This window comes from Lithobates pipiens, unplaced genomic scaffold (genome assembly GCF_037356315.1).
Source record: "Lithobates pipiens isolate NorthernLeopardFrog02 unplaced genomic scaffold, aLitPip1_a1.2 Scaffold_18, whole genome shotgun sequence".
NCBI classification, from domain to species: domain Eukaryota; kingdom Metazoa; phylum Chordata; class Amphibia; order Anura; family Ranidae; genus Lithobates; species Lithobates pipiens.
In genome coordinates this window covers 420,407,834-420,429,227 of record NW_027507758.1, presented here as the reverse complement: position 1 = coordinate 420,429,227, position 21,394 = coordinate 420,407,834, and the positions used below count along the sequence as shown (strand labels likewise).

Here is a 21,394-nt window from a genome sequence, read left to right as displayed (position 1 = left end):
TGGTAAGGGGCTGGGATCGGCCCCTTACTCGGATTGGTGATCATCCGTGTCTCGGTGACTCTGTGACCAAATCTTCCCCATAAAAGGGCTCCCCATAAAAAGGGAACCCAGTTAGGAGGTCTTTGCATGGTGCTTCGGCTGACCAATTTTTTAACCACAGGATTCTACGTATGTGCACAAGCATAAGCGTAAGGTGGGACTCCTAGTGAATAGAATCTTTAATGGCATCTATGGCAAAGCACAATGCCTTTGGTAGTTCAGCCAATTCCTGGGCTTGTTGTGCAGGAACCTCTTTAAAGACTTGTCTAAATTGGTCCTTTAGGGATTGACAGACGCCTATTGCAGCGACTGCAGGCTGAGTAACGGCACCTGCCAAGGAGAAAGTAGATTTTAACAGGGATTCCAACTTTTTACCTGTTGGATCCTTAAGCATTTGTGCATTGGCCCTTTATCACAGTGGAAATCGCAACGTCAACTGCTGGTACTTTCCATCTTTTGGGGAATTTCTCCTCCAGGGATAGAGATTTGAAAATCTCTTAGGAGGGAGAAAATGCTTATCCAGTTGAGCCCATTCAGCAAAAAATTATCTGTTCTAGTAATGCATGTGCAGAAAACACATGCAAAGGCTGAGAAGGTTTTAAAGAATCCAAGGAAGAAACCAAGCTTTCAGGAGACTCCATTATAGGTAGCATGAAAGTAGAACGAACCATCTCCGTAAGAGATTGTATCAGCAATTTCTCATTTACCATTGTTTCCTCCGCAGAGGAATCATCGGTTTGTTTTTCCTCCTTATCAAATGAGGGTAACACATCATCCTGTGCCCACTATTCCTGTTGCAAGGGGTCTGAAGTGGGGGAGGGGATCTAGCATGCTTCCTATCCATTAAACTGGAGGATGCAATTAAAGCCGCTAATCTTCCTTCCAGACCCTGCAGGGTGGAGGAAGGACATCTTCTTTTTTTTGATTCACTACTTTTTTTTTATTCTTTTCATAACAGTACAAGTTATACAATTGTACATACATTTTTTCCAGATACATAATCTTACTTTTAACATTCACCCACCCAAAAAATACAAAAAAAATTAATATATTTTTTGTCCACCCACCTACTGTATCTCTCCCCCCTCTACCCCAAAAGTCCTCCCCCCATCCTCCCATCCTCTCCCAATATTAACACTCTCCCATATTGGTTCATCTTGTATTTTCATGGTCCCAGGCCTCTACCCGGCTTTTCCAGATAGCATCAAATTTCTCTCGGCTCCCTCTATGTATATAAATAAATTCCTCCTTTATTATAGTTTATTTTATTTGTGTTCTCCATTCTTCGACCGTCAGGGGAATATAGATATTAATTTCTGGGATATTCATTTTCATGCCTGAAACAAGCCTCTCGTCATTGTGATATGGGTATTTTTTTTTTATATTTGGTTCCTCCACTATATTTAATAAACATAAATTTGGGTCTAGTGACATTTCTATACCTAACGTGCTATTTATGTTTTTAATTATATCCTGCCAATATCAATGGAGCATGTCCACAGCATGTGTATTAGATTAGCCGGTGCACCACTAGACCAGGAATATTCCCTGTGTTTCCACTTAAATCGTTTTTCCGGGGTATAGTATGATCTATGTGTTCATTTTTGAGTAGCTGTCAGCGATACCTTTGGGATCGCAGACAAGACCTCCGACCACTGAGCATCAGTCAGTGCTCCCAGGTCTCGTTCCCACTGCACCCTAACCGGCACCGCTACCACTTCCTTAAATTTATTCTGCAATATTTCATATATTTTAGAAATAAGTTCCTTCTTTTGATTCCTTTTCTTCAACAATGTTGTTATTTTAGAGACATTAAAGAGGAAGTAAACCCTGATGGGTTTACTTCCTCTTTGTTTCCCTGCAAACGTAAAGCATAATGGGCTACTATGCATCGCAATGTCACCGCTGTCCCCTCTTCCACGGAGCGTCCATCTTCTTTCCGGGTATCGTGGCTCTTTAACCTTTAATACCTTTGTGGTGTCTTTTTTTACCAGGCATAGTCATAAGTAAAAACAAACAGAGGCACTATACAATTGCACTTAATGGCTGAATATAATCATGACAATAAAGCTGCTATAAAGTTCAGCCTAGTGCTGGGAAAAATGTGTCCTTCCTGTAACAGGAATGCCAGTTTGCAACCCCCATGTGCCCAACAGCTAATCTGTGTCCCTGTGTTCAGACTGTTTGTTTCCTCCTCTTCAGCCGAGGATAGACTGTCCCAGCTGTGGATTTGTTTTCTGCCTGCCGTGTGTCCTCGTGGACGTTCACGGCGATGTGCTTAGGCATTTCTGCCTCTGAAAAAGATCCGCCCCTCTTTCATTTTTAAAATGTTCCCGCTACAGACCCACCATGGGGGGGAGGGGAGGCAGAGACCTGTTTAGCAGCAGGCAAACACCAACAGTAACAGCATAATAACAGTACAATAGTAGCAGTAACAGCGGGACGTCCACACTCCCCGGGCGGGGGGTAATTAAAGGGGGGAACACCGCTGATGTCCTTCTACCCATCCGTTCCCTTCAGGGGGGAAATATAAAACATTTGGCAGCCTTCTTTTACCTGAGAAAAAATACTCTTGCACACGCTGCTGCAGACACACACAGACTGAACTTTACAGTGAAGACAACAGAGTAAGGTATGTGTATAGACTCCCTCTAGTGGAGAATTAAGGCATGCCAACATTTTTCCCTTAAAGTAGAATACATAGGTGTCTTTAGTACCTAAGTTTCTTCCCTTACCTTATCCCCACCACTGGATTTGCTGAATTAACAGACAATCCAACCTTCACCCATCAAGGCAGGCTGCGTTTAGCAAACCTTCAAGGCCCGGGTCCCTAGATATCAGGGTTCCAACTCCCTTGGACCTGTAAAGCACCCCACCAGGAAAGCTTTAGGTAATGTAGCAAGACCTAAGCCCTGGGATCCTAGGGTCCAGCCCTACAAAGAGAGGAGTTACAGATAAAACCTTGCGCTTTGGATACGAGGCCCCAGGTACCATCCTTTTAGGCCTCAGTGGCTCTTTGGATGGATCTGGTGTATGGAGGCTATTTAAATCCAGCATGGATCCCTCCTGGAACTCCTCAGAACTTCCTGGATTGGGTATACCAGTGTCCATCACCTGAAGGTGGCCTATAACCCATTAAGTAATTACTTAAGTCTCTGTGTTCCATGATGTACAATAAAGAAAACTATTTTATAAGTTCTCCAGCAGTGACCTTTGTTTATCCAATGTAGAAAAACACAGGTAATGGCATATGGTGCAGTTAAGCCCAAAGTTTGGTAAAGTCCTTACAATGTACATTGACCAGAGGGGATCATTTTACACAAAACTGCAGTTTTTATCTCTCAATTAACAGCCAATCAACAGCAGCTGACAACAAATGATACAAGAATCTGACTGGTTCCAATAGGCAACATTTGTACTGTCCTCTTCTAGTTATGATAGTAAAGTATGAATGAGCTGTTGGGATGAATGACTTTTGTACTCTGTTTACTAGCCCTATTGGTATTCCTCTCCATAGCGTCATGTAATGGATGTACCGTTTTTATTTATTTTATTAGATTTATGCCTTTCATTACTCGTTGACATTGCTCGTTTATTTAGCCTTTGTACAATGACTGGCAATTACATTTCCTGATCCTGATCCTATGCTGTGCCAGCACAGAACACCTCTCGCCATGCTGGAGCGGTATGACAGACAGAATTAATAAGACAGACAATGGCTCCCCACCTTCTGCATATTGATATATGCATTACTTATATTTACATCCATATTTACCTTGTTTACATTGGCCAGAAACACCAAGCCCGTTGCCCATAAATCTTTCGGCTTGACAGTATCAGTGCAAATCCGCAGGCTTCTTTGTAGTTTTAAATTCTCTCCCCAGACTCCCAGTAATCCATCTTTGCTCAAAGTTACGTAGCGGCAAGAACCTTTCAAATAAACTACTTTTTGGATGTTTTCCTTGTGAATTAATGGGAGGCTGCGAATATCCCTCCACTGGGGAATTACTGATGATTTCACTCGTTCATCTTTCTCGTAAAGCTCAAGCAGCATGAAGGATGTTAATTTGTCCCAATCAATGAAACCTTCGCGACTCACATCTATCTTATCAAATAAATCGCCGTATTCCTCTTTCAGTCCGTGCCCCACGGCCGCGTATGTTCTCTCCATGAATTCTTCTTTGCTCATACATTGTGGCGGCTCTAACTCCGGGGACTGCGGAGGAAACACAGATATGTGACATTGTCTTCAGGAGGTGCCACAAAAATTCTATAATTCCAGAAACAAACAAAAGCAATAACGCAATATGATTGAACCCACAGAGGACAGGTTAGAGGAGCACTTGGGACAAGCTGTTCACACAAAACCATCTGATCTTTTTCTTTTAGTTCAAAGGATATTACATTCACATTTTCCAAAATTTACAGGGACAAACTAGATTTTGATTTTATCCCTTTGGCTATCCTAGGCCCTGTATACTGGAGATAGTTGAAAAGTACATCAGCTCTTGGAAAGGCAAGACTAGCCCACACAGTAAAGTACAGCATTTTAATGTGCAGTCAGCTATCAGTGTGAGGTCCAGCAGAGGGCAGTACGATGCACATTTAAGCGCATTGCAATCTTTACGTTCTCCTTTTTTTAACTTTAAATAAAGTTTTACAGAGTGACACTTCATTCATGTCTCCACAGCAGCATGATGTATTGTTCTGTAGTGCAGTGACACGCAGTGCCATCCAGTGTGTCTGCATTTTTTCCACACTGCATCACTCCACACATTGTTTTCTATGTGCCCTTGCAGTGACTGGTGCTTATGCAATGCGGAAAAACACCAGTCACTGCACATAGTATGAACAAGCCCGAAATGCATATCTGTTCACTTCATGGGAAAAATACAATCACAAAAATTGTGTTTAACCGCTTCAGCCCCGGAAGATTTTACCCCACACTTTTTGCGATTCGGCACTGCGTCGCACCCAAACAAAATTGATGTCCTTTTTTCCCTCACAAATAGAGATTTGTTTTGGTGGTATTTGATCACCTCTGCAGTTTTTATTTTTTGCACTATAAACAAAAAAAGAATGACAATTTTTGAAAAAAAAGCAATATTTTTTACTTTTTGCTATAATAAATATTCCCCCAAAAATATATAAAAAAACACATTTTTTTCCCTCAGTTTAGGCTATGTATTCTTATACATATTTTTGGTAAAGAAAATCACAATAAGCATATACTGTATTTATTGGTTTTCCGCAAAAGTTATAGCGTCTAGAAAATAGAGGATAGTTTTATGGAATTTTTATTATACATTTTTTTTTTTTACTAGTAATTGCGGCAACCTGCAATTTTTAACATGACTTTGACATTATTACACATCGGACACTTGTGACACTGTTTTGGGACCATTGTCATTTATACAGCGATCAGTGCTATAAAAATGATTGCTGATTACTGTGTAAATGACACTGGCAGGAAAGGGGTTAACCACTAGGGGGTGATGAAGGGGTTAAGTGTGTTCTAGGGAGTGATTCTAACTGTGGGGGGATGGGCTTCAACTCACATTACAGCGATCGCTGTTCCCGATGACAGGGAGCAGTGATCTCTATCATGTCACAAGGCAGAATGGGGCAATATCTTGTTTACACTTCGCATTGTGCGGCTCTGTGACATGATTACAAGGACACGGTCACCCTGTATGTGACAGGCATGCGCGCACTGCTAGCCCCACCAATTAAAGGCGACGCACAGGTACGCCCATTTGCCCACCGCTGCCATTGTGCCGACGTATATCACGTGCAGAGTAGGGTTGCCACGTGTCCAGGATTCACCCGGACAGTTCGGGTTTGGAATCATACGTCCGGGTTTCAGATTGCCTAAAACCCGGACATATTATTCAGACTGGACTGTGACTTCCCAGCAGTGTTGCTGCCTGCAGTTGCCTAAGCTGAGTGTGTCTGTTACAACAGACACAAACGGGAGAGGAGAAAGGGCTCGATCTGCTCCTGTTCCTCCCACCACTACCCACAATTCAACCCGTGGCACTTTTCCTAAGAAAAGGAAAGTAGGGGCCAGAAATTAAAATTCCGGCAGCCTCAGATACATCTGGATGAGAGGTGCTGACTGCCAAGGGGTGAGTGAGCTCACCATTCATCCCTGTCTGTGACTGAAGTCTCCCCCCTTTCTCTCTCTTGCCTCTGAGAGAGTACACTAAGGTAAATCAGGGTTCTCAGAGCACCCCTTACATCAGAGTTCCTCTTTACACCAGAGGTCACAGTGTTCCCCCCTTACATCAGAGTCCCCTCCATATATCAGAGTTCTCAGTGTTCCCCCTTAAATCAGGGTTCCCAGAGCATCCCTTATGTCAGAGTCCCCAGAGTTTTCCCTTACATCAGAGTCTGCAGAGTCCCCCCTTACAGTGAAAGGGAACTCTGTTGATTCAGATGTAAAAGGGGAACTCTGATGACTCTGATGTAAAGGGGGACTCTTGTTATTAACTTCATATGATTAGAAATGTTATTTAATGGCAAAATATATGTATAGTTTATACTATAAAAAAATAATAATTGCTGTGCGCCGCTAAGGTGTTTGGGTTTGACTTGCAGAAAAGGTGGCAACCCTAGTGCAGAGGTCGGCAAGTGGTTAAAGAGAAACTTCAGGGCCCTCTACCTTGGGCCCTGCCATCCTCTCTGTTAGTCTGGCACATTCACAGGTGTGCCAAGGGACATTGCCCTGCCATTGGGTCCTGGAAGAGCCCTGTGGCAGATCTGTGTGCATGCAGGGGGTTTTCCATGCCAAGGCTTGGGGCTTCCATATTAGCACAGGAAACCATAGTTGCCAACAGTCCAGATTTTCCCGGGACAATCCCGATTTTGGGACCCTCGTCCCGGTTTAAGCTTGTCCCGAAAAAATTCGGAATGTTTTCGCCAAAAAACGGCAACGGCTAGCCAAAAATGGCCGCCGTCGCCTCCACGAGTGTTGTTTCCTCTTCTGTTCAGTGCAGAGGAGAGGGGCAGCCAATTGGCTTCTCTCTGCAGTGTACAAATAGAAAATTTGATTGTACAATGAAGCCTATTGGCTACAGGGATTGGCAGCCTCCCCGCTCTCCACTGAACACAAAGAAATGATCAGTCTCCACACGCCGCAGCCTCCGCCAACCCTCCACTCAGCCCTGTGTGTCCAACGAGCGCTGTCACACTGATAACACAGTCATGGAAGGACCGGGGCACCGCTGGCTAAGGACAGTGCACTGATAGTCTTGGCTCCCCCTTGCACCCTGTCCCCCCATGTCACCACCATACTTGTTTCCCCCACTCCCATGTCACCACCATACCTTTCCCCCCGTGTCACCACCATACCTGTTATCCCCTCTCCGTGTCACCACCATACCTGCACTCCCCCCCATGTTACCACCATACCTGCACCCCCCTCCCTCCGTGTCACCACCATACCCGCACCCCCTCCCCCGTGTCACCACCATACTTGCTTCCCCCCTCCCCCTGTGTCACCACCATACCTGCTTCCCCCCTCCCCCGTCTCACCACCATACCCACTTCCCCACTCCCCCCATGTCACCACCATACCTGCTTCCCCCTCCCCCGTGTCACCATGTCATCACCATACCTGCTTTCCCCTCCCTGTGTCACCACCATACTTGCTTCCCCCCATGTCACCACCATACCTGCTTCTCCCCTACCCGTGTCACCACCATACCTGCTTCCCCCTCCCCCCGTGTCCCCACCATACCTTCTTCCCCCTCCCCCCTCCATATCACCACCATACCTGCCCCCCTCCCCCATGTCATCACCATACTTGTTCCCCCCATGTCACCATCATCCCTGCACCCCCTCCCCCATGTCAACACCATGCCTGCACCCGCCTCCCCCCATATCAACACCATGCCTGCACCCGCCTCCCCCATGTCAACACCGTGCCTGCACCCCCCCTGCCTGCACCCTCTCCCCCAAGTCACCGACATGCTTGCACCCCCTCCGGCCTAGTCACCACCATGCCTGCACCCCCTCCGGGCTAGTCACCACCATGCCTGCACCCCATCCGGCCTAGTCACCACCATGCCTGCACCCCCCAGGTCACCATCATGCCTGCACCCCCAAATCACCACCATGCCTCCACCCTTCCCCAATTTAGCCTGTAACACCCCAATTCACCATGCCTCCACCCACACACCTCTCCCCCCTTGTCACCACTCTTGAGAAGATGTAGCTAGACTGCAGCCAACACTCCGTCTGCAGCCAACACTGCTGGGGGCACTGATTTGAGGCACTCCACTGGGGACACCTGATGTAAGAGGCACTCTGCTGGGGACACCTGATGTAAGAGGCACTCCACTGGGGACACCTGATGTAAGAGGCACTCCGCTGGGGAGACACGATGTAAGAGGCACTCCGCTGGGGACACCTAATGTAAGAGGTACTGTCCTGGGGAAACCTGATGGAAGGAGGCACTCCACTGGGAATGCCTGATGGAAGGAGGCACTCTGCTGGGGGCACCTGATGTAAGGACAAACTCTGCTGGGGCAACTGATGTAAGGACGGACTGTGCTGGGGTACAACTGATGGCATCTGGTGGCAAGTGACACGCTCAGGGGTCCCACTGATTCTACATTAGTGAGTTGAATGATTTATTTTATATTACAATGTAATAATAGAAATAATGCGCTTCAATCATCCTGACACCATAGCAACCATGTGTGGGGATGATTGAAGCGCTAACACCTGGTGTTTGAAGTATCTTTATCTGCTGATTGTTAAACTCTGGAATACACATTGCTATTGTGGTGTAGGATATGGGGCTGCTGTCCTTCCATCCCTCTCCCTCTACCCCCTTTCGCCCTTTCCCTCTCCATCCCTCCTTCATCTCAGACTCTAACCACGGCCAATTTGAGCCACGCCAGTTTAAGTCACGCCCACTATTTTGCTTAAATCACGCCCATTTTTGGCGTGGCGCACTTCACACACCGCATTTTTTATTTTCCCTATACAACAGCTACAAATGCATGCCCCGCCCCCTAATTATAGTGTGGCTCCGCCTACCTCAGACAAAAAAGTGTCCCGAATTTTCTTTTTTACAGTGTTGGCAACTATGGGGAAACTCCTGCATGTGCCAGGAACTGAAACTCTGTGTAACAACCCTGTATGTGCAGGGTCCAAGCCGGGGGGGGGGGAGGGGGGAGTGAATGTTATTCTCGCCTAGGTGAGAAAGACTCTATGAAGACAAAAAATAATAATATTCAAACATGAGAAAAGGAGGTAGGAGATGGCAGGGGAAAATACATTTATATTTAGGGTGCAGTTCGGCTTTAATGCCTTTTCTTTAGAAGAATAGGGAAATGCATTCTGTTAAAATTTAATCTAGAATCAGCTGTATTTTTTCATATTGTGCATACATACATACTGGTAAACCGGTCGACTTTTGGTACATGTGTAACCAGCTTTAGTTTGGAAGGTAAAGCAGCATCAGAATGATGAAGTCATAACTAGGCTCCCTTCGCTCCCGTCACCGTTTTCTTTGGCAGCACATGTGCATGCAGCAACCTGGTTGACATCTAATGCTACCCCTCCACACCTAGTTCTTCAAGAGGGAGATTACCTGATGTCATTGCAAACTCAGTGCTTACACTAGTTGTAATTAAAATACATTTTAAGTGACACTGTCACCACAGGGTCACATATACACAATGTACACCGTGTAAAAGAAGAGGTGATACACTAACTTCTTGTAATGAATATCTAGCACTACTCCCACAGGAGCCTCTTGAGTATGTTTGTTGCGTCCTCTGCCTCTCAACCCAAATAACAGTCTCAGCCCCTCTGGCACACCTGGCAATAATGTAAGAGCAAGGACCAATGAGAAACACACACATTATGATAAAACACAGAAATTGTCTTTACTATAAGGTTTTCTGTGGAAAAGTAACAGACAGAAACAGTATATATATATATATATATATATATATATATACATATATATATATATATATATATATATATATATATATATATATATCACTGACTCTTTTGTCTATTAATGTATGTTATCATGTTATAACAACAAAATCTATGGATGTTTCTATGGCTTATTGTTTGGCGCCATCTAGTGGCCAAACACTGATAGTGAACTTAAATAATATTTGGCTTTTAAGCACTGAACTATATACAGGAAGTGACTGTTATTTACATTGGAGAGTTGACCCTTTTACCCAGGATGCCGAGTGACCTACCCATGAACACCCTCTTTTGCATTGCATGCTGGGTAGGAGATAAAAGGACCCTGAGCAGCCAATTTAGGTCTCTGGGGAACACATGGCCTGCCTGTGAGGACTCGTGCAGAGGCCTCCCGGAGGAAGCGACTTATTTCCTGTGCGGAGAGCAACCCTGCTCAGTTGTGTGAGTGACCTGAAGTGCCAGTGACTCAGAGATCGCATTGAGAGGATCCAGAGACACTCGTTTGAGCATCAGAAGACCAGGTCCACCTGTCGGGATGGGACGGAGTGATGGAGCCGTCTGACACAGAGGCAAGGTGCAACTACCGGACCAAATTTACCATATCAAAGTTCCGATCCAGTTGGTGAGCGGTTTGCTACCCACTGTTTTCTAAACCATTGCACCTAGTCAGACTTATATACAGGCTTCGCTGGGATACTTAGTCTCACGGAGGAGGAGCATAGCAACTGACGCTAGGCAGGCATAATGCCTACTTACTATCACACTTCAAGCACTGTATTATATTTGTGGAAGCAACACTAGGATCATTCTTAATTCAACTTTAACTGCTTTAACCTTGGATTACAAATTTATATGGAGTTACCCTTGCTAGCGAAGATCCGAAGATAAAGACTGAGTACTTTAAGTGACATCTCACGCATAACTACAAAAGTAGGGGGACCTCCCATATATATATATATTGTTTGCAACTGTTTTACCAGAGTTCATTGTCCTGTCAATCTATGTTGGATGACAGTACAATTGTTCTATTTAACAGTAATAACTAAGATCAAGAGCAATATAGCTCAATACTATACTCAGGTTGCTTTCAGGGGATTCCAAACTTTAGACTAATCCCAAGCGCAGAGGAAAACACTTCAACAATGCGATCACCGATGGCGACTTAACCATTTCAGCCCTGGAAGGATTTACCTCCTTGATGGCCAGACCATTTTTTGCGATACGGCACTGCCTCGCTTTAACTGACAATTGTGTGGTTGCTATTGCTTTAACTGACAATTGCTATAATACATATTCCCCAAAGAATGCAAAACAATAAGTGTATTCATTCGTTTAGGACAATATGTATTCTGCAACATATTTTTGGTAAAAAAATCCCAATAAGCGTATATTGTTAGGTCGTGCAAAAGTTATTGCATGTACAATATAGGGGATCAATTTAGGGACTTTTCATTATTTTTTATTGTTTTTACTGGTAATGGCGGCGATCTGCAATTTTTAGCGGGACTGCGACATTGCTGTGGACAAATCTCACCCTAAGTGACACTTTTTGGTGACCGGTGACACCAATAAAGGTGGTCCCCAGTTTACAAACAAGATAGGTCATTCTTAAGTTTAATCTGTTTGTAAATCCCCATACACACCATCAGATTTTTTGCTGATTTTTGTCTTCAGATTTACCAAAACCATGTAGTGCAAGGGTCTGCCTGATTACATACAAATTGAAACTCCTAAGGTTTGACCTCATATTATAGGTATTACCACAGGTTGCAAGAAATAAATTGGCACAATTGGCACAGACAGTGCTGACCAGGGAATCAACAATTGTCTTCCCTGGCAGGGAAGGGAAGCCGTCCCCTCCAGAAAAAGACAGTGATTATCGCTAGAGGCTATAGCAGCCACTTGCGATGATTGGAAGAGAATCTAGCATCGATCAACTTGGTACATTCAGCCTGGCCATTAACGGTTTGAATAAATCGGCGGATGGCCGGCCTTAGTCATCTTCAGACAATGAAAAAGTCTTTGGAAATCTCCTTTAGTCAATCATTCCCTTTTACTTCTTTAAGCACCTCAGCCCCGGAAGGATTTACCCCCTCCCTGACCAGAGCGTTTTTGAGATTCGGCACTGCGTTGCTTTAACTGACTATTGCGCGGTCATGCAACTTGGCTCCCAAACAAAATTGACGTCCTTTTTTCCCACACATAGAGCTTTCTTTTGGTGGTATTTGATCCCCCTGTGGTTTTTATTTTTTGCGCTATAAACAAAAAAAGAGCGTCAATTTTGAGAAAAAAAACACTATTTTTTGCTATAATAAATATCCCCAAAAATGTATAAAAAAAATGTTTTCCTCAGTTTAGGCTGATGCGTATTCTTCTACATATTTTTGGTTAAAAAAAAATCGCAATAAGCTATTATTGATTGGTTTACACAAAAGTTATAGCGTTTACAAAATAGGGGATAGTTTTATGGCATTTTTATTAATAATTTTTTTTTTTACTAGTAATGGCGACGATCAGCACAGTTTTATCGTGACTGTGAAATTATGACGGACACATCGGACAATTTTGACAAATTTTTGGGACCATTGGCATTAATACAGAGATCAATGCTATAAAATTGCATTGATTACTGTAAAAATGTCACTGGCAGTGAAGGGGTTAACCACTAGGGGGTGGGGAGGGGTTAAGTGTTCCTAGGAGCGTGTTTCTATCTGTCTGGGGGCGTGGCTGTGTGTGACATCACACTGATCGCTGCTCCTGATGACAGGGAGCAGACAATCAGTGTGCTGTCACTAGTCATAAAGGGGAGATGCTGTTTACATCATCCCCGCAGTGATCGAGTCCGCGGGATCCGTGACCGCGGTCATGGAGCTCGCTGCAGGGGCATGCGTGGGGGGGAAATTCAAAGTAACATACGGGTGCATTACTTTGCCCAGTAATGCCATTCTGCCAACGTATTTATACAGGAGCCGGTCGGGAACCGGTTAAGCAAAACCAGGAACAGGATTGCAAAGGGTCCCAACACAATCAGTGACACCAAAAGTCCATCACTGTCAAGGAGTCATCTGCCTGTATATGAGCATCTTTAGGGCCGGTTCACACTGGTGCGAGGTCAGAGATCAGATGTGATTCACACCGCACTGCAGTGAAAATCAAATGCGATCTCTGTGCAATGCGATTTCAGCCATAAAGATCGTATTGCTGAATTTGCATCAAAATCAGAATCGGATCACATTCCGTTTCCTGTCCGAGTTTGCAGATCACACTGCGATTTGCAAACTGATTTGGGGATGTCATTAACTTTTACCTGACACTCCCAGCAGTTCGCATAGGGCAGTGTGAACTGCCGCCGTGAAACATGCGAGTGGATTCGCAGGGTTCCCGCATTTCAGTAGTGAGAACCGGCCCTTAGTCTGCTTTTGTTTGAAATGTATTAAAAATAAAATAATGCTTGGCCTAATTTCACACTACTGCAATGCGAAGTACTGCAAACTTGATCCATTTCTTTTATCCTGTGTGACGTGCAAATTTGTGGGCAGGTGGACAGGTACAAATTTACCGCGATTCGCGAATTTACCACGATTTTACCGCAAATTTGAGGAGGCAGACAGTGAACAATTCACAGAGGCGTGAACTATGTTCTGCGAGTTTATTGCACGTTCAATTGATGCCTATGTAGATAAAATTTGCAGTGCACCGTAGGAATTGCACCAGCAGTTACCGCGCACAGGACCCTTTTTTCTTTTTCTTGCACCAAATTCGCAACATTAGGTGTGAACCAAAGCCATGAAATACTATGCTTTTTACGTGACTTGTGAATCTGTGTGTTCCTAAATGCATCAAATCCACTGTAAATTCGCATAAGTGTGAACCCAAGCTGAATATTTACTTTTCTCTAAAAAAATATGTGCAATCAGTATGTATGGTGTAGTTTTTACATTTGTATGCTCACAGTGCCTTATGGAAATCTTGATATTTGATTTATTCATTGCAAAGATGCACCTTTTGATAAGTATACCTATTTATAGATCGCCTTCACCTATTTATAGATCACCTGCACAGCTTCTCTACAAAGATTAATATTTAACATGTCATGGCATGCTTATCTGAGAGACATTTACTCTTCCCATACAGAGCATCCTCCTATGTGTATACTTTGACCCTCAGTTACATTAGGGTTATTTCTGCCCTTCACCATTTAGGACTGTAAAATATAAAACTACTGAAATGTGAAGAAAACTTTTATTTTACTATAATTATTTAGTGAAGGCTGGCACAGGTAACCCATTACTGGCAAGGAAAAAAATCTTGTGTAATAAAAACAATATATTTTAACTTCTATCAGAATTGGGTATGTTGTTGGCTTGGAAAACCTCACATACAAGACAGCCAGACCTATTCCTTTGAGCCTTACCTCTCCATTTAATTGTTAAAGTGACAGTGTCAATAACCATAATCAGATAATTTCATATTTTACTCTCTGAGCTTGACTGCTAACAGGTTCATAGGACTTACGACTTCTTCCCTTTCTTGCAATTATTCTACATGACCATGATGGAGATATTTTAGAACTAGAAAAGCTACAATTTCTGGGGAAATTCTGTGAAGTGTTCTTGCTTCCACTTACAGTAGTCTACAACTGGAGTGGGCACAGTAACTGGGTGGAGTGACTTGAGTAAGGCCGCGTACACACGCGGGGACTGTTCGCTCAACTTTGTCCGTCAAACAGTTTCAGCGAACAGTCCGCTCAAAATTAGCATGGACGGACTTGCCCACACACGACGAACGAACAGTTTGCTGAAACCGTGCGCGATGACGTGAACGGCACGTAAGACGGGACGGAAAATACGACGTCCTATACACTGCATTACAACTTTCGGCGTGTAAATCCTTTCTGAGCATGCGCGGAACTTAGTTTGACGAACAAGCCTACACACGAGGGGACTGTTCGCTGAAACCAAGTTTCAGCGGACAGTTTTTCGGAATTTCCGAAAAACTTTGTTCAGCAGACTGTTTGCTGAAACTGTCCGCTGAAAGCCCACACATGGGCGGACTGTCCGCCGAAACACTGTTCAGCGGACAAAGTTGGGCGAACAGTCCCCGCGTGTGTACGCGGCCTTACTGTTGTGTGGTTGAAGTGGCTGGAGTAACTGTGAAAAGTGTTAAAAAGCTTAATATTTTAAAAAGTATGAATAGTAGTAGTTATTTTGTTTCATGGGGTGATCATAATGTTTTGGCTAATCATGGGGTGGTCATAATATTTTGGCTGATCGTGTTGTGGTCATAATGTTTTGGCTGATAATCAGGTGGTCATAATGTTTTGGCTGATAGTCGGGTGGTCATAATGTTTTGGCTGATTATGGCGTGGACATAATGTTTTGGCTGATTATGGCGTGGACATAATGTTTTGGCTGATTATGGCATGGACATAATGTTTTGGCTAATTATGGGGTGGACATAATGTTTTGGCTGATTATGGCATGGACATAATGTTTTGGCTAATTATGGGGTGGACATAATGTTTTGGCTGATTATGGCGTGGACATAATGTTTTGGCTGATTATGGCATGGACATAATGTTTTGGCTAATCATGGGGTGGACATAATGTTTTGGCTGATTATGGCGTGGACATAATGTTTTGGCTGATTATGGAGTGGACATAATGTTTTGGCTGATTATGGCATGGACATAATGTTTGGCTAATCATGGGGTGGACATAATGTTTTGGCTGATTATGGCGTGGACATAATGTTTTGGCTGATTATGGAGTGGACATAATGTTTTGGCTGATTATGGCATGGACATAATGTTTTGGCTAATCATGGGGTGGACATAATGTTTTGGCTGATTATGGCGTGGACATGATGTTTTGGCTAATCATGTGGTGGACATAATGTTTTGGCTGATTATGGGGTGGACATAATGTTTTGACTGATTATGGCATGGACATAATGTTTTGGCTGATCATGGGGGGGTCATAATGTTTTGGCTGATCATGGGGGGGTCATAATGTTTTAGCTGATCATGGGGGGGGGGTCATAATGTTTTAGCTGATCATGGGGTTGTCAGCTTTTGTCACCTCCCATTCAAGCTTTGAACATTTCACCATTCATTCCTATGGGACCAGTTTCGCCACAAAAACGATGATATTTTGTGAACCATTCAGCAAAACGTTCGACAAAGTAATAGCACACAAATCAGGAACAATCCGCACGTTTCGGTATATTACTGTCTATGTAGTGTAAAAGGTGTGGGAGGAGTTAGGGTGGTAAATTTGGCTATAATAAGAATAATAATATATATGTGAGATAACAGTAAGTGGTCTTGCTATGCAAAAGGTGCGCCACACCAAATTCATAAAGGAGTCCAAAACAGGTTTAATGATTCACAAAACAATGGTCAAAGCATTTTGGGGGCAAACCAAGCTCCACCTTCATCAGGGTTCAGTAATATTTTCAAATGTTTTAATGGATTCAGAGAGGCAGATGGCAGATACATTTTAGGCTTAGTGCTTGGAAAGAGACGAAATGTGGCAGAATTATGTCAGTAAAATGGATGACCAATGGTCAATCAAATAATAGGGCTGCCTTTGTGAAATTAATGTTAATGCACTTCACAAATGTGAATCCAGTATTACAATTTAAATGTGTAAGTATATATTAAAACATAATTCAAAAAAAAAAAAAAAAAAAAAAAAAAAAAATTGACAAAATAGTATGGGTGCAACGGATCAAAAAACTCACGGATCTGATCGTTCCTCGGATCAGAGTCACGGATCGGATCATTTTTCGGATCAGCAAATAACCTGTGAAAATTCCACCACCATATAGTCCCCACTGTAATATCCACAATCTCCCCCACTGTAATATTGGCTGGGTACGGCTGAGCATGGCAGAGTATTGGCAGGCAGGGTATCGCAGAGTATTGGCAGGCAGGGTATCGCGGAGTATTGGCAGGCAGGGTATCGCTGAGTATTGGCAGGCAGGGTATCACTGAGTATTGGCAGGGTATTGCAGAGTATTGGCAGGTATTGCAGAGTATTGGCTGGGTATTGCAGGGTATTGCTAGAGTATTGGCAGGGTATTGCTGGGTATTGCTAGAGTATTGGCAGGTTATTGCAGAGTATTGGCAGGGTATTGCTAGAGTATTGGCAGGGTATTGCTGGGTATTGGCAGGGTATTGCTGGGTACTGCAGTGTACGGAGGGATGGCTGCTTCCATCCGATCTCTCCCCTCCACTGTACAGATTAGTACAGAGAGGGGAGAGAGAAACCGGCATCATGACATGATGCCCTTTTGTTTACAAGTGATCGCTCCATCGGAGCAATCACAGTGTAAACAGCCTGGGTGTAGAAAGATGGCCGCCGCTTCGGAGCTAGGCCGAATCTACGGCCTTTCCTAAGGCCGAGACCGCGGAGCGCTGCGCGGAGCGCGGCATGTGCCGATCCGAGCGGGGTGACCCTATTCACAGATACAATAAATGCATGGTGCAAAGAGGAAGGAGAAATACTTTATAGAGTAATTTCCTGAAGCTACGCTCACTGGATAAAAATATCTTCATAAAAAGATAGTGGGAAAACAGGTTACTTTTTTCAGATTTTAGGCACTTAAAACAAAAAGATATTGATGCCAAAATTCTAACAGAGAAAGCCTTCATTTTACTGGGAAAATGTAAATTTATACACTGCAAGACTCATCCACCTTACCAACCATTCAGTGTCCTCCAACCCTCCCAGGTCAATCCATGCACTGGCTTCCACTCACCCAACAAGTAAAATTCAAAGTACTAACAATAATTTACAAAGCCATCCATAAGTCTGCCCCCAGCTACATCACTAACCTAGTCCCAAAATACCAACCAAGCTGCTCTCTTCGGTCCTCCCAAGACCTCCTGCTCTCTAGCTCTCTTGTCACTTCCTCCCATGCTCACCTCCAGGATTTCTCCAGAGCTTCTCCCATCCTTTGGAACTCCCTATCCCAATCTGTCCAACTGTCCCCTAATCTATCCATCTTTAGATGATCCCTGAAACCCTTCTCTTTAAAGAAGCTTATCCTGCTTCTAACTATAGCCCCATACACACGATCGGACTTTGTAAAAACGTTCCCGTGGACTTTCGCACAAAGGGCGTTGGCCGTAAGTTTGTATTGCATACACACGATCTGACTTTTTAGGAAACAAACACTAACGTAGTGACGTTGCAACGTACTGACGACACTTCAAAAGAGGACGTTCAATTACTCCAGGGCCACCTTTGGTCAACTTCTGTATTGTTGTCTGATCTTTTGCATTGGTTCTGAGCATGCGTGTTTGTACTTTGTACAAAAGTCAGATGGTTTTGTGTACACACTATCAGACTTTGCTCCATCGAATTTATGTTGTCAAAAAGTTTGTCCGTTCCCACAGCCAACAAAAGTCTGATGGAAACCGAAAAAGTTTGTCCGGTGGAGCGTACACATGGTCGGATGTTGCTCCAAAAGAGCTAATTTGCATGTTTGTTGTCAAAAAGTCTGATCGTGTGTACGGGCCTTAACACTGTTTTACTTCTTCCATCAACTCATCCCCCACAGCTATTACCTTTTGTATAAATTGACCCTTCCTTTTTAGATTGCAAGCTCTAATGAGCAGGGCCCTCTGATTCCTCTTGTACCAAATTGTAATGTAACTGTAATGTCTGCCTTTATTTTGTTAAGTGCTGCGCAAACTGTTAGCGCTATATAAATCCTGTATAATAATAATAATAATAATACACAAAACAGAATAAAAAAAACTGAAATAAACCTAGAGCAATTATGTTAAATAAGATCAGATTTTTCCACAGGGTTTGTTTGAGGCAATTTCAATCCCATCTCCTTTATGAAACCACCATTTAGTATCTTTAATTTCAATAAAAAATGGAATCAGACTTTTATTTACACTATCAAATTGCCACATGTAAGGTGAGCTTTAGACATATAATTGGTATGTAGGTAAAGACAGACTGTTACAAAGCAAAGGGCACGGTGATAGCTTACCAGTGCAGCTAGTGATATGGGGATAAAAGATAAAGTTGGCCATAGATGGTGTCATTTTCTATCATGCAACCATGGGTTGCAGTAAAGATAATCGCTTGATTCCCCCATCAACATAAGCAGCATTGATGGGGGAATTACTCCTGTGGAGCAATTGTGTTCTCCTGGCAGGAGGGGAAGCCATCCTTGCTGGGGGAACACACACACACATTATGAAAGCCGCTAGCAATAATCACATGTAACTCTGGCAGGCTGGATGTATCCATGTAGATCGATCAATCAACTTGGGTACATTCAGCCTGCCCATACATGGTTTGAATCTTGGCCGGTTCAGCGGGAAAGAAAATCGCACCGTCTATGGCTGGCTTTAGAATATATCTCTATAGCACCAGCTGCAGTGGTAGGTTGCCACTGTGATCTTTAACTGGCTTTAGTCACACACCACGTTTGTTGGCATCCACTATCAATGGAACAAAAGGTGAGGATAAATCTTTCAGTGGGGACACAGGTTTAGTTGCAGCTATCTCAGATAGAGTTTTCTCTAAAGCTGGCTGTACACCAGCAAAATGTCATTTGAACGTTCATTTCTAAATTCAGAAAAATTGTTTATATCAAAATCTTCCAAACTTTCATCCAATTGCCATGCCAATGTTTTGAATTCTAGTTTCATGGTAAGTAGATTTTTTTCAGAATGAAAACTGCACTCAAAGATAGAATTTCATTTGTTAGAGAAAAGAATGTCCATCCTTTCCATTTTCCCATGTCACTTCAGTTGAAAATGATGTTCAATTTGATCCTGATAAAGCAAATGGAGTGTACGATACAAAGACACATTTTTCTACTGGTGTATGGTCAGCATTGGAAGGAATTCATTTTACATTCTCTTTGGTTTCTGGGACACAAAGTTACATAGTTACATAGTAGATGAGGTCGAAAAAAGACACCAAGTCCATCAAGTCCAACCTATGTGTGTGATTATGTCAGTACTACATTGTATATACCTGTATGTTGTGATCGTTCCAGTGCTTATCTAATAGTTTCTTTAAACTATCGATGCTCCCCGCTGAAACCACCGCCTGTGGAAGGGAATTCCACATCTTTGCTGCTCTTACTGAAAAGTGAAGGAGAATTCCCGCAGCAGAACACACACAGCACTGGAAAAGCGTATCTTAATGCAGCCATTGGGAAGGATGAGCAAAAGTTTCCATACTTGTACTCCGCACTGCAGTGCAAGCACGTCCATGGCACAATTCACAAACTGGCCAGCATTATGAGTCCACGTAAAAATATGATGTACCCGGAAGGCATTTCTCCTCTCAAAAAGCCAAAACCTTTCTATTAGTGTACATGTATTTTAACTCACCTTGAATAGATTTTGAATTGCGGTGAAATCCTTTATACTGAGCCTGTTTTCAATCGATTCCCCTAGATGTCGGCCTCCTTCAGACCCTTCCTCGCCGAGCGAGACGGCGGCAGGCACACTGGGTTGTCTTTCATTAGGGTGAAGGATCTGGCTGTTCATCTTTGCTTTCTAATCAACACCTTTGTGCTTTGCATTGAAAACATGTCAGAGGTAGATTACAATCAGGGATTTTCATTAGGAACATACAGAACAGCTACAGTGTGAATTATTTATAGTTTGGTAATAAGAAGTACAGTGAAGTTTTTCTTACATACCTCTGTAAACATGAAGTTTGAACTTCTTGTTCACATTTGCAGAGCTGTCTTGTGCCCAAAGATTTGCTGGGTGTGAGAAATTGCATTGACAGGAATGGAGGAATGTTTATGTCTTTACTTCAAGGCTTCTCAGTGACTGGTTACTTGGCAACTCTATACAAAGCTGAGCAACACACACCCCTACCCGTCCCAACCAAGTACTTTTCATATGAACTACTGCTAGCCAGGGCTCCTTCAATGACTCAAATGCAAAGTTTACATGTATTAATCAGACATCACACTGACTTTATTTCACATATTTGCAAAATAGTGCACACCAAATCCACTCTTCTCACAAAGTGATAGTCAATAAAGATCCTAAGTGCATTGAATTATGTGATGGATACATATATCCTTATACTAGCCAACAAAAAGTGCTGTGTTCTTATGGTATGCTAGGCAGAACTTATATCTAGCCAAATTTAATATATCAACATTAATAATAAATAAACAATAAACCAATATGTGTGGAGTTAAACGGCCGCGGCCTTTTTATTATAGGTTTAAATATAAATCAATATATATTTATTTTATTCAGCATAAATTTGTCAAAAAACACAAAATAATATTTCAACAACATTAACATAGCTTAGCTATTAAAGCTCAAGCCATTTAAGCACACAGAATAAACAGTCCCTTTTCAAAGAAAAGGACAAATAACCTCATAATA

General features: G+C 43.1%; 1 protein-coding gene across 4 annotated transcripts in view; it reads right to left on the bottom strand.

Moving 5' to 3' along the window:
- WDR49 (WD repeat domain 49) overlaps window positions 1-20,818 on the bottom strand; it is a 217,065-nt gene extending 196,247 nt beyond the window's left edge. For 3 of the 4 annotated variants that reach the window (XM_077488031.1, XM_077488034.1, XM_077488033.1), the window contains exons 1-3: window positions 20,686-20,818; window positions 20,372-20,557; window positions 3,815-4,255 (exon numbers count right to left, since the gene is read on the bottom strand). In XM_077488031.1, coding sequence (XP_077344157.1) covers window positions 3,815-4,255; window positions 20,372-20,530 — 600 coding nt within the window. In that variant the 5' untranslated portion in view covers window positions 20,531-20,557; window positions 20,686-20,818. The remainder of the gene's footprint in view (window positions 1-3,814; window positions 4,256-20,371; window positions 20,558-20,685) is intronic. The other variant, XM_077488032.1, reaches the window with a different exon arrangement.
- Between the last annotated feature and the right edge of the window lie 576 nt (window positions 20,819-21,394).